The sequence below is a fragment of the Buteo buteo genome, chromosome 4, assembly GCF_964188355.1.
Source record: "Buteo buteo chromosome 4, bButBut1.hap1.1, whole genome shotgun sequence".
NCBI classification, from domain to species: Eukaryota; Metazoa; Chordata; class Aves; order Accipitriformes; family Accipitridae; genus Buteo; species Buteo buteo.
This window is the reverse complement of record NC_134174.1, coordinates 28,913,456-28,926,575: the sequence shown is the minus strand read 5'-3', so window position 1 is coordinate 28,926,575 and position 13,120 is coordinate 28,913,456. Positions and strand designations below refer to the sequence as shown.

The 13,120-nt window shown below is 37.9% G+C and overlaps 1 protein-coding gene across 3 annotated transcripts in view; it reads right to left on the bottom strand.

The window, feature by feature from the left end:
* Positions 1–13,120, bottom strand: part of MYPN (myopalladin) — a 79,083-nt gene that overhangs the window by 41,945 nt on the left and 24,018 nt on the right. For all 3 annotated transcript variants that reach the window (XM_075025311.1, XM_075025310.1, XM_075025312.1), the window contains exon 2: positions 9,089–10,027. In XM_075025311.1, coding sequence (XP_074881412.1) covers positions 9,089–10,026 — 938 coding nt within the window. In that variant the 5' untranslated portion in view covers position 10,027. The remainder of the gene's footprint in view (positions 1–9,088; positions 10,028–13,120) is intronic.

The following is a 13,120-nucleotide window of genomic DNA, read 5'->3' as shown; positions in this document are numbered from 1 at the left end:
TGCATGTGTGGGTGGAGGCTGTCATACTGATAACATTTTTGATTCAACTGATTTTTTAAAATGAGTAATTGTTTCATCGATCTTTATATGCTAACTTGGTAACAGTACCCGCTAGCTTTTAAGTGCATGCAAATGCTATCAAAGCAATGGCAAATGTATTTACTATTATATATTACAGCAAATAACATTAGTTGTGGTAAGGATAGGGATAGGGTTTTGTGTAGTAAATTGTAATAATTCATGTTTCCTGGCTCATACTATAAGGTACTTTGATACATTTCCATCTCAGATAATTTAGAAAAATGTTAATAAATAAATTTGTTTAACCATTCAATTGTATGCAACTCTTGGAAGCACAATGTTTTACAACAGTTTGTGCTACAAATTGAGCATAAAGAAAACCCCAAATTAATATCTTGGGAAAAAAAACCCCTGTAAGACAGTCCATACCAATGGAAAACTAGAATTTAGTAGAAGTATAAAGTAGAATTGAAAAAGGAGCCTCAAAGGGACTACGGGGTGTGAAGGAGTACAGATCTGGAACTTAAATGCTGAGTACATAGCTAAGAAGTAAACCATGCACTATTTGTGCACCATCAGTCCTAGCTGTCCAAGATGGCTTTCTTAAAGTAGTCAGGGTATTCCCCAGTCCACTTCGAGTTGCACATTAGTGTAATCTGTAGCTGTACAGTAAACTGACTTGAATGTACAGCTTGGAAAGCGTACAGGTCTGCCTGTTATGGAGGGAAGCTCCTGCACTGTAGAGTGAATCATACCACTTAACACAATTTCCCCTTTTAGAAAGGCAAACCTTTGCAGCTAGAGAGCTAGAACTTAAAAGTCTTGTTCATGTCTATGTCTGCTTGCTTATCCTCTTTTACAAGCCTCTGTTGTAACAAGAATTGAAAAAGGGTCTAAGAAAATGACTTTTATGAATTTAACATTTCCAATTGCAACGGACAGTCATGTCGTAAATATCATCATGTTAAAAGAGGATGCCAGCAGGGTGTAAAATGTCCCAGCTCTCCTCCCTGACATTTCACAGCTGAAGGACAGCTTCACTTCCCTAAAATACATCCATATCCTTCTTGCAGGGTTTTACCAATGAGAAACTGGCACTACTTTATGCGGAGCATTTCAGACAAAGTTACTCATTTCTCTTCCATTTGAGCCTTAGGGCTCTGATAGACAAGCTCTTGCAAATCTGGCAGCAGTACTTTAAAATGTTAAAATCCTGATGCTAACTTCTTTGCTCGAGGTTTCTCGCCCTGAAGCAAGGATGGCAGGTTCAAATGTGTTCCCAGGCCTAGCTGCCCTAGTTCTGGTCTAATGAAAATGGGTTTGCACCAGGACATTAGGCACGTGGATCTAGGATAACTGAACCATAGAAATTCTTCTATATATCACTTTTGGTAAATGTTAATAGCCATAAAAGAAGGGACTGGGCAGTCAAGAGGCTACAGCTGTGTCTTAAATTGCCACGGATGTTTATGTGAACTCAATGTGAGCCACAACATTAGGGGAATATTCCTGTGTCCCTTTGAAGTTTGACATAGCTCATTTGCTAGGTTTTCTACCACTCTGGTGGGCAAAATGAGATGCTCCAAGGTACTTTCTGTCAGTGGACAGTCTGTCTAGGACAACACTTTACCCCAGGATAGCTTTCAGCAGCCATTCCTGCTACTTCTCAAACCTTAATGGAACTTGTTTCAGGTGCTTCACAATACAGTTGTAAACAGCATTCTGGATATTAACCAAACCCATACAACACCTTTGGAAATTTAAGAGACAGCTGTCATCATACAAAGGGGAGTGGTAACATTGGCACATATCCTAGGATGCCAGGTGAGCTAGCACATGTAAAAAGGTAAATAAGAAATTACTGCGTGTTCTGGCTGAGACTACAAGTCCACCTAACCCAGCATGCTGTCTTGACAGTGGCCAAAAGCAGACACTTACGGAAGACTGTAAGAACAGAGCGAATATATACATGTATGTATATTCATATATTTCTCTGGAGTATCTAACCATTCTCTTTTATCTTTTTTAGAAGGTGTGAAGCAGCACTTAAGAACGATTTTAAAACAGTGAAATCACTGGTCTTAAAATGTTTGTTTACAAACTACCTCTGTTTTAAAGGATTTCACCATCACAGTGCCATTACCATTATTTTCTAGTAGATTAGATTGTGTGGTTCTTCACTAACATTTAGTTTGCAAATCCTGCTTTTTATTTGTATCATCTTTATTTTTAAAGAATTGGTTTACACTTCCATTCAAAATACATTTCCTTTAAAAATAATGATCTTTCTAGCTTCTTCTGATTGAGCTATAGTGTTCGTATTGCATCATAGTCCAGTCAGGAGCCTTCAGATCCTCTAATACAAACCTATTCAAACAGAAGGAACAGCTACATCTATTTTACACTTTGCCCATAATGACTTGCCCAAATCTGGTATTTTCCCCACTAATAGTTAGATACAGTGGGTTTTTTTAGACTGGCTCCCCAGAAGCGCACATCACATTTGCTTTTCTGTTCAGTGATGTCCTTATAAACTTGTAGATACAGACACCATAGCTAGTAGTGGGGTCCTTGGTATCTAGAACACAATCATCTAGTGCGTGGAATAAAGGAACAACTCTACCATGAGTAAGTAGAGGAAATGTTTAGCAGTCCCAAGGGAGAAGTATAGTAATGTGCATTACAAGGTTGATTGAAAAGGTCCTTTGAAATTGATTAGTGCCATTTTAAAGTTCCAGGCCAGGAAATTATATAGGATTCCTGTGATCCCGAAGGGGGGATTTTTTAAATTCTATGTGCAGTATGGTTTATTCTTCTGTTATTTTCAAGATTTGCAATTGGTGGTAATTGACAATGGTCACATTTTCAGGAGAGAAGACCTAAGGTTCATTCACAGTTGTATGACTACAAGCACAAATTTGGTACGTGAATGTACAAGTCGCCTGTTAGGTGTGTAATTCATGTAGGCAACTATGTACTTTGGGAGGTGAGTCATGGCACTTACTCATGTCTTTTTATATACCTACCTCATGCCTCTTCCTTATAATGTAGCCTTGGTTTAGCATGTTAGCTTTAGCAGATATGAAAAGCTATTAAAGAGAACACCCAGGTTCTAGAATTTGACCTCATTTTCAGCAGCATCTTTTCAGAACATTAAAATAACTTACATGGTATAGTGATATATTTTTGTGTCCACTGAAATGTGGCTCCTCACTCAAGTGACACATAAAGCAAAACACATTACACAAAATGCTGTGATATAATCACCAGTAAGGTATAAGAAGTCTTTGTGTTACTAGTGATCAGCTATTCCAATTAACCTGTTGTGTTTGTGTAAAGTATGTATTGCATGCCTTTGTGAGGCACAAATCTAATTTCCTATAAGCAAATTTAAAAACACCATGTAAGCTATTTCTTCCAATTATTTTAGTAGTATGTGAGTAGTATATTCCTTTAATAGACTCAGACAGTGAAGCAGTATTGAGTTAATTCTTTTCTTTGCAGTTATTTTTTTCTTTGACTAGTCCAAAATTTGCAACACAAGTGATTTAAAACTTCAGGAATAAAATTCTGTTTCAAACCTGTGTTTAGTTCTCCTATGCAGAGTGTTCTTTAGTCGCTATTTTTGCCATAATGTTAAAGTATTTTGAGATAAAGCCGAGAAAAACAACGTGCTACATGTATGTTATCTCTTTGCAATGCTTATAAATGAAAAACAATTCTGTCTTGTGAAATTAAGCTTTATGTAAATCTTTGGTATGGCCATATCTACTCCTTGCTTATTAACATTTTATTTTATTCTTACCATCAAAACGTTGTACGTGGTAGCAATGAAATGTCAGTTCCAAGGGAGTTCTGACATTGAGATACGTGGCATGACTGAAGTAGCAATACTCTCTCTCACTGACATTTCATTCCTGCCATGAATTGTAATGATAGCTTCATCATAGAAGGCAGGTTCACGTTAAGCACAAGCAGTGTCATCTGTTGTGCCAAATTCATCCTAGGTCTTAATCCATTGACTTGACTGGAGTTGCATGTAAGAGAAGTTTGGCTTTCTAGACTTTGAGCACTGAAACAGATAAAGGTTTTCATCTGGCAGCCAGGAAAAGAAAATCTTAATCAATCTTATTTGGCTTCATAGTCTCTAAAAATCTGTGATTAGTTGCAAATCTAGTCTCCTTAAACAAAGCAGCACTAAAATGCACTTTTTAAGCTTTGTCTGCCTATGTTAAAGAATGTTTTCATGGAAACCTTATGACATACAGCCTGTTTTTAGATCATCAAATCCTCATGACACTTCCAGGATAGCTGTGTATGCCAAACCATGCAATGTGATTCATAAGTAAAATTAACCTAGGAGTGATGTGCCAAACAGTTTGGAAGAATGTAGGCACCTCTGAACCTGGGAGAATAAGGAGTGCTTTTCTCGCGGAGAGGAGTGAATGTTACACCTATCGTTACTCATACAGAAACAGAGCTGTAGAAAGAAACATGAGAAGGAGGTCAGCAAAACCTTTAACACTTTGGAAATATACTACACATTTCTCTTAAATGCTTATTTCTAACCTGCAGTATAGTCAGAGTAAAATAACCAATCAATAATTGTAGTAGTGTTCTTTAATTGTGAGCTAATATTTGAGCTAGCGAGAGGCCCATATACTATAGTATCCATCTTTGTTCATCTCCTCTATGACACTGCATTCAGTGATGATACTGACATATGCCTAATGTTTCATTGAAACGTCTTTCTAGATAGGTAGGCTTAATGAGGTTCTTCTAACATGTGGGTTTATTACATTAAGGCTGAGTTATCTTAAAAAGCAGTTGGACAGGTCTATCTGTATTCAGCCAAGCAGGATTTAGCTTTCCATATACTGCTATTTCAAATCAGTTCCCAGTTTCTTCTCTTGCTCCACCATCCGATTTTCTGTCCCTCGGTGAGCCCTTGTATACGCCAGATAATTACCTACCAGTAACCTACCTACCAATAGTTAGCCTGTAAATTATACTGCTTTATCATTGCCAATGATATTTTGTCTCTGATCCATCATGAATGTCATTTACACCATTTTTTTACATCATCAATTTTGTTTTTTACTATCTTGCTTTCAAACGTGGTATCTGTCCATCATATTTTCCAGTCCTTTCCATTTGTGTGATCAGCTTCTTTCTAAATCTCCTGTCTCTAATTTCTCTCTTATAATCCCCATTACATCAGTTTAACCATCTGATTCCTCCTAGTGTTGACTGAGAAACTACATTAAGAGCTTGTTGAATCTTGTTCTTGTTTCACAATGCTCTCGGTTCCCACAGTACCACTTGTACGTTGTAAGTGTATATATTATAAGCATTGTAAGTAACTTGGGATTCCTTTCTGTGGTTAGGAGGTCCATTTTAAGTCAAAGGACACAGGTAAGCATGCATTAGCACACGTTTGTCCAAAGGATGCTTGTTTACTGAGCTTGGTCGTTCAGCTAAGTTGAAGGAGGAAGAAATCATGCCTTAAAGCCAGACAGCATTAAGCTTTCTTTCATCAGTTGCCACCTTGCCAGTTAGTCCTTTCCCGGGACTACTGATTTTTGTATCTCTCTTGCTTATCTGTTAGAATTCTTCTATACTTGCCCAGCTCCACAGATACTGAACTAACTCACCACAAACCTTGGAAAACTGTTATCCTCAAAGCAAGACAGTTGCCAGTTCTGAGCCCAGTTCTGGACACAGTTCCACAACTGTGGCCAACAAGATGCTTCCTTCACTATTTTGGAAGCTTTGCACAGCAGATCAAAGACAAACACTATTTTTAGTGAAAAAACCCTGCATTCTCATGGTCCCCATACCCCAAAGTACATTATATTCTCTGGTTTCTTGGTGCTGTAGCAATGACTAAAAAGGCCATGATCACTGGAAGCACGTGAATATTTATCACTCAGGCAAGATAATTTTTTTACACCCTTTCTTAGTGTTACTTCTGCATATTGGTGGAGTTGAAAGAATCTTGGATGAACAGGACAAAAGTTTTGTTAACAAACAACTGTGATCAGGAAACTGTTCAAGCAGCTAACATTCCCAGTTTTCTCCTTAATACAGCACATACGTGCACACACACATGCACACACACAAACACAAGGGGAAAGAGACTTCAAACTTACCCCCTTGTGATTTATCTTTTATTTGTTAGTTTAAATTGTGGAACTGAAAGCTGATCCTGATCTTTTTCTTGAGTTTTACTCCTTGGGACTGATTTTCTCTATGGGACTTCTGTCTCCCTGTCCCTGCTTCCCTTGGCCTTGGGGCATCAGCATGTGAGTTCTGGACTTCAGTCTTAGCTCCTTTAAGACCCTGATCTGGCTACAAGCGTGAGTCAGTAAACCAAGTGTGCATTTCTGTTTGGAGCAGTACAGTGCATGACAGCAGTGTATTATCATTGGAAAAATCTGATGGATGCTTGTTCTATAAAAGTGTAACAGCTCCTGTAGTGACTGTCATTCACATAAGTAGCTTACTTTATTATTTAAAATAAACAAAATCAAATGTTGAAATAGAAATTTCAATGGAAAAGCTTCAGTTTTGTTGGGACAAAAATAGACCCGAGTTACAAAGATACCTGTCATCCAATTCTGTGAAATCAAGCGGTCCCTGAATTGGGTGCATAGGCATCCTGGCCATCCCTGGATACTCGGTGGGATGAGTCATTGTTCCTGGGTTCTCTGATCTGCCCTTGTGAGGCTTCAGTGACTTTATAGTGTCAGCTTCTAATTCAGATAGTTGTTAAATACCTAAACTTAGATGGCATGAACACCTTGTCCGTTTTACGTATGTGTCAACGGCATAGGCATGATGTGCTGTTATAAGGATGGCGTTGTGGCCTTCTGGAGAAATAGATAAAATTAACATTCTGCACTGGAGTATAGGTCTAGAAACAAACAATTCAGTGTTCACCTTTTCTGAATACAAAGAAAGATTGAGTTTGTGTACAGGCCTGTATACATAAGAGAAGATTATTTCAGTTGTTTTCTTTGTATTATAAACTATGAATGATGAGAGGAAAAAAATATATTTTTCATGTCCAGGGATCCTACTGACATTTTTAATATCAAAAAGATTTATCAAGGCAAGTGCTTGGAGAAATAAGTCTCAAAGTCTTGATAAGCAAGAGAAGTCTTCAGAGAGTATTGCTACTATCTAGGGGATGATGATATTTCCTGTCTGTTTTCTGACAAAACCTGCAAATTTCTGGCACTGTTTTCTCTTTTAATCGGATTCCTCTATGAATTGAAGGGCTGAACACAATACAAAATTTATAATGGCATAAATTCCACCAAGGAAATGCCTCAAAATTGTTAATGAAAGCAGTGAGTTTAGATATGAAGCATAGTAGAAAGCATATTCTTCCCAAACAAGGCATTTCCCCCAGCTTTAGAACATATTACTCTTCTGTAAGCAAATCATTTAGTCCTTTAGAAGTTCACATTCCTGTCATGGACAAGAGACCCTGCATGGCACCAGGGGTCAAGGTCTTGTTAAGGACTGAGAACCTACGTGTTACTATGGAAGGCGCTAGTGGGGCAAAATGGTCTGGCAGTCACAGTTCAGGGATCCTATGAGCTGGGCAACTACTTGTCTTCATGACAAGGCTGTCCACAACAAGAGGATTCATTTGTAGATCCTTGTTCCTATGTACTTAATAGTGTGTTGTAAAAGCTTCTTCATTCTGAAAAATTAGCAGCTGGTGTGCCAGAAATCCAAGGGAGTGGAAGGGAAAGATTCTTTACGACAAAAATCTTTGGAGCTTCTGCCTTGGGACGTTGAGATAGTTTTCATTTGATGATTGTGCCTATTAGTTCAGTGAGAAAGATGATAAAAGATGTTGACTGTAGCAGAAGTGGTAGTAGTGCTGTACTCAGCATTGTCAAAGTATATAAGGAAGACAATGAGCTGACAATTGGAAAAAGTGGACCATCTGTGAAGCTCAGAGTCCTTTAATAGGATGCTGAAGATGCAAATAGTTCTATTCAATATTTAGAAAAGCAACACAGATTTCTAAAATGCCTATAAAAGGATAGGCAACTGTCTAGACTAAGGGTATCTATTTATGATACCGCAGATATTAGGATTCAAGTATGTATAGTACATCTTTAAAAGATGGATACAGTTTTCCTTTCTATCGAATTGGTACAGTCCCAGCAAAGTAAATATAATTCCACCACTGTGAGAGAGAGGTACATTTGACTAATGAGCTCTGTATGAACAAATTTGGATTTAGAAATGCTGATGAGATCTAAGAATTTTTAAGATAAATTTAAAAGTTACAATAATCTGTTTCTCATTCCACTGAGGTCATTGATGAATAAAGCGTAGCTTTCACATTTCCTTTCATCTCCAGTGATCTTTGCAAATGTTACAGATTTAACTTTCAAAATCCTCATAGCTATAGGTGAGAACTGAAGCATCAGAATTAGCAGACTAGTCACACAACATGAATAAGTATCTGTTATTAAGGGTGTCTTATACCTGATAAAACAGAAGTGTATTTTCTAAGGTCACAGCAGAATCATTGTCAGAATCTGAATTAGAACTGAGCTGCTCCTGGTTATTTGTATAATAACTTAAATGAACTCCTTTCCTCTCTGTTCATTTATGGATGTTTTTTGTTTATAGGATCCTATGTTCACTCATGTCAAATACCTTCAGACATCAGCACGAGGTATCACAGCCATCGGGTTTTTTAGCTGGTTTACACAATCGTTCTTGACTTCCACGAAGATGACTAACATTTTTCACTAAGGAGTTAGCACTTTCTTTTAATTATGAAAGTACAGTTTTTAAAAACAGTTCTCTAAAATTCAAAGAAAGTAATGTGTCCCAAAATATGTTGTCTTAAAATATAAGCAACCTTTTGTATGATGTAAAGAAAGCAATTTTTTTTCTTAATCGATTTTAATAACCAAGATCAAGAGACCTCTGCTACAGATTACTGAAACGTATGCATCAAAATATCTGGAAAGAGTAAGGCATATACCTACTGTTACAGAAATACAAAATGATAAGAGCAGAATATGTTTACCTGACTTCAGGTGTTGGGATTCCTACCACAATGCAGTCCAATTGCACTTTGGTTCCTTCCGGAACTTCCCTGCTCTTCAGTTTTTGAGTAAAGCATGGTGGTTGTCCAATAGGCTCATCAGAATATACAGATGCTGATTCTGACTCTGTTTTTAGCTCTGCACTTGATAATTGATTGATAGATTCCAAGTTTGCCGCCTGTTGATGATCTGTTTGTTCAAATGTTTTCTCTGCTTTGTTTTCCAAGTTTTGAGGTACTGGAATGGAAAGCCTTTCTCTGTTTTCTGATGTGCTAGATAGGCTAGAGCTACCTTTTTGAGCAGGCTTATTCTTAGAATCGATTTTGCTCCTGTAGTTTTTGCATGTTCGGGGTCTTATTCTTTCAGAGTTGTGAGCTTTGAAAAGTGACGAGAGCTCCTCAATAAAATCTGCTGCCTTGTTTAGGAATTCCTTTTTTGATTCCGATTCAGAAGGGGGGGGGTGTTTCTTTAGATCTTGAGAGCTCCCTTTGGAGCCCTTTGTATTTCTGACATGGTCCTGACAAAAGTTTGAGTGCAGGCCATTGTCTGATGTATTCAAAGCTGTAGACTGGGCCATTTGTTTGTGTTTTCCTGTGTTTTTCAGCTGATCTGGGAGATGCTGTGAATGTGCCTGAAGCTCATCCTGTTTAGTTTCCAGTGGATTCTGATCAATAGCTTGTCTTGCCAGGTTTACACTTTCATCTAGCTCCTCTTGGCTCAAAAAGGCAGAGAGATCTGGAAGGTCATCTTGGGCAGCCACCTCATCTGAATCACCCGAAGCGTTGCCGTAATGGAAATTATGAGAAGCTGGTTCCGATCTGCTTCTTTCACTCTTCCCTTGATGTTTAGTTTCAGCTAAATAACTTTCTCTCAGAAGCTGAGATATTGAAGTTGAGGATTCTAAACTGTCGTCTTGCATGCTGCCAACAAAAAGGACAAAGAGGACCACACCTTATCAATAGCAAATTTTTTTTACTGCACACAATTACAGGCTTCTGAAAAGCAGAACACAACATTTTCAAAGTGCATCTCTGTGTTGAATATTAACTTGTAAGTATAGCCTTGTTTTAAAGGCCTGCTTCTGTACATACTGCCAGATACTATTGCCTTTACCCAGTAAAATTCATTTTTTATCACTTTCTACCATCGGTAGCCTTACATAGCTAAAGCGACTGCAAGTGTCGTCATTTATACTTTGTTCCAGGCAAAACTTCAACTACAGAGCTATTAACTGAGTTTCAATTTCAAACCTTTATCATTGCTGATGTGTGTTTCTTAGCTAAGAAACAACCTCATCAGATAGATTAAATGCTGTGTATTTCAAGGACTGAAAGTTGTAAGACAATAACAGTACTTTTAAATTAAGTAAATTTAGCTTGAAAGACATTGAAGTAGTAAGTAAATGAACCCTCAAAAGCATCTGAGGGATGAGAAGAGGAAGGAGAAGGGGAGAGAAGAACGAAAATATTCTATAATAACAGTTTTTTATTTAAAATTCTTAAAGATACTGCATTATAGGAAGCAATAATGGTGCTAAATGTTCTATACCTTCTTAAATTAAGTATTATTTCTAATAAGCTGTTTAAAGTAAGTAGAGGATTATGTCATTATTTGATATGAACGTCATTTGTTATACAGGCCTTTCAAAATCATTATCCTAGTTCATCCTGGTTCTGAAAAAATGTACCACAGATGAGAAGACAGTATCAGAAAGCCCATACTTAACCAGCATGCCTGATAAGCAAAGCTAAAGTATCCCTTCTGATACTTAAGTAAGTACCTCTGCATAATAGTCTCCTTTTTATTTACATGAGAGCCATTATGAATGTAGAGGGATTCAGGCATCCTGTTAACACACTCATCTTAAGGTGGCCTAAATATGAAGATCAATAAGACAAATACTCTTCACAGCCTTTCAGACAGCTGATACCTCACAGATATTGAATGAAACAAGTGCATGACTATTTACCGGATCTGTCTCTCAGAATATGCAGTGCACAGTACCTCTCTCCTACTTCATTTATGGCCTGGCAACTCTTGCTGTGATGGTTTCAAATATTCCTACCCCAAGGTGTCTGATTTGTCGCAGTGCAGAAGGCTCTGTTCCTGTCGTGGCATCAAGAGAAGGGAATACGCATGCCCTTGCCTCAGCCTTTTCCATTCACAGCCTTATGTAACAACTTAAGTTGCCAGAGAAAGAGAAGAAAAGTAAAAAAGGTATTTCTGCTGTGAAGGGTTTCTGCTCTGCTAGCGGGACAGTTGTCCCTGAAAAGGGCTGGTGAAAAGCAAATGAGGTGGTAATATCTTGTACCACTGCAGTATTTCTTCCTGGAATGTGAGTGACAGCCCTTCTTCCTTATTTACAAAAGGAAAGCTTCAATTTATACTGATTATATTCTTCTTCAGTGAACGAACATAAAGCTATCATATTCTGATGTGCATTTTGAGACCTCAATCCCTCTGCCTGAGGCACAATTTGTAATACTGAAATTCTTTTTCTTACCTAAATTTTTGGCAGTTTAGATTTATTTGTTTTGTTTTATTTTGGTAGTATGAAGCAAGCAAAATCAGTAAGGCAACAAAGGCACCCAACCAAAATATTGATAAGTTTGTGCCTGTACAAAAAATGACAAATAAAATACTGTATAAATTATATGCTTCTAAGCACCCTATCTAGTCCCTGCAACTGAGCCAGGGTCTGCACTACTAATTGAACACTTGGCATTAAATTATCTGGCACAGTGTTTCAGTGAAGCTGTGGCACATAAGAGAACATTGATTTGGGAAGCCCACATGAGATAATGTTGTAAACTGTTTCATGACTGGACAGAGTATGTAATTTAACCTCTTAAGAGAACAAAGAGGTATCCGTGAGGCTTAAAGTTCCTGCTCTATGGATACTACTTTTGCTTGCTCAGCTTTTACTTCTTAAACAGCTGTGCAACCTTACTGAAGCTGAACGGGTTTAAGGGGTTATATTATCTTGTTTATGTGCTGATAGCATACTGTGTGCTGTAAAGGTCACAGCTAAAGCTACAGTTTCAACTCTGAAGAGTTTAAATACATTCTAACATAAGGAGTTTACACCCTGGAAGACAAACCTGGCACGTGAATGAACTGCAGACCTGGAGTATAGCTGTAACATAGGGCAAGTTTGCTTTAGACCTCCTCGCCATGTGCCGCCTTGTATCTACTTAAGAACAGAAGGGAAGAAAGAGAGCCATAGCCAGCTCTTTTCCCTGCACTGTGCAGCTGGCTTAGCCTGTGAAAAGGGAGCAGTGTGTGCTTTTAGTGGGATGTCATAGAACGTGCAGTCTCAGAATATCTCTGGAGGGATGCAGCTCCACGCTAACCTCCCTACACATGACTATGGCTAAATTATAACATCCAGCTGTGTCTATCTTTGTGTAGCTTTAGATGATGCAGCGGAAGGCTGTATTTTATGTGGTTGGAGAAGTATGTATTTTACATGGTGGCAAAATTTAGCTTGCTACATTTCTTGGCCACTCTTTCTGAAACATTTCAGAATGGCACATCGTCATTTCATCTCAATGTCTGTAAAGGTCATCAGAGCTGAAGAAACACGATGCAGGTCTTTAGAGAACACTGGACTCTGTAAGGAGGAAATGCAAGTAGGGAAATAATACTGTGTGATCAAAACCTGCCAAAGTCAAATGAAGTTAAAGAACTTCTGCAATAATTTTGTTGAGAGGGTATGTGAAAATCATCTGACTGTGACTATGCAGGGTTTTATTTTCCACTGTTGTACAGATACTGCTTGATTTTCTCATTTAAATGCTGTGTCTATCTCAACAGAGGTTGTTAATCACAGTGCAGCTTTTCTGCAGATAACCATGGTAAAGCAACTGTTTGTTCAGTATGGTTATTTGAGACTTTGTTCTGGGTCTTACATATCTTCTATTCATCTTTGGAACAAAGCATTGAAACATGAAAGAAATAATTTCTGCTAATGTGAGAAATATTTTCTGCTAATTCCCTTAAGGACTATTAAC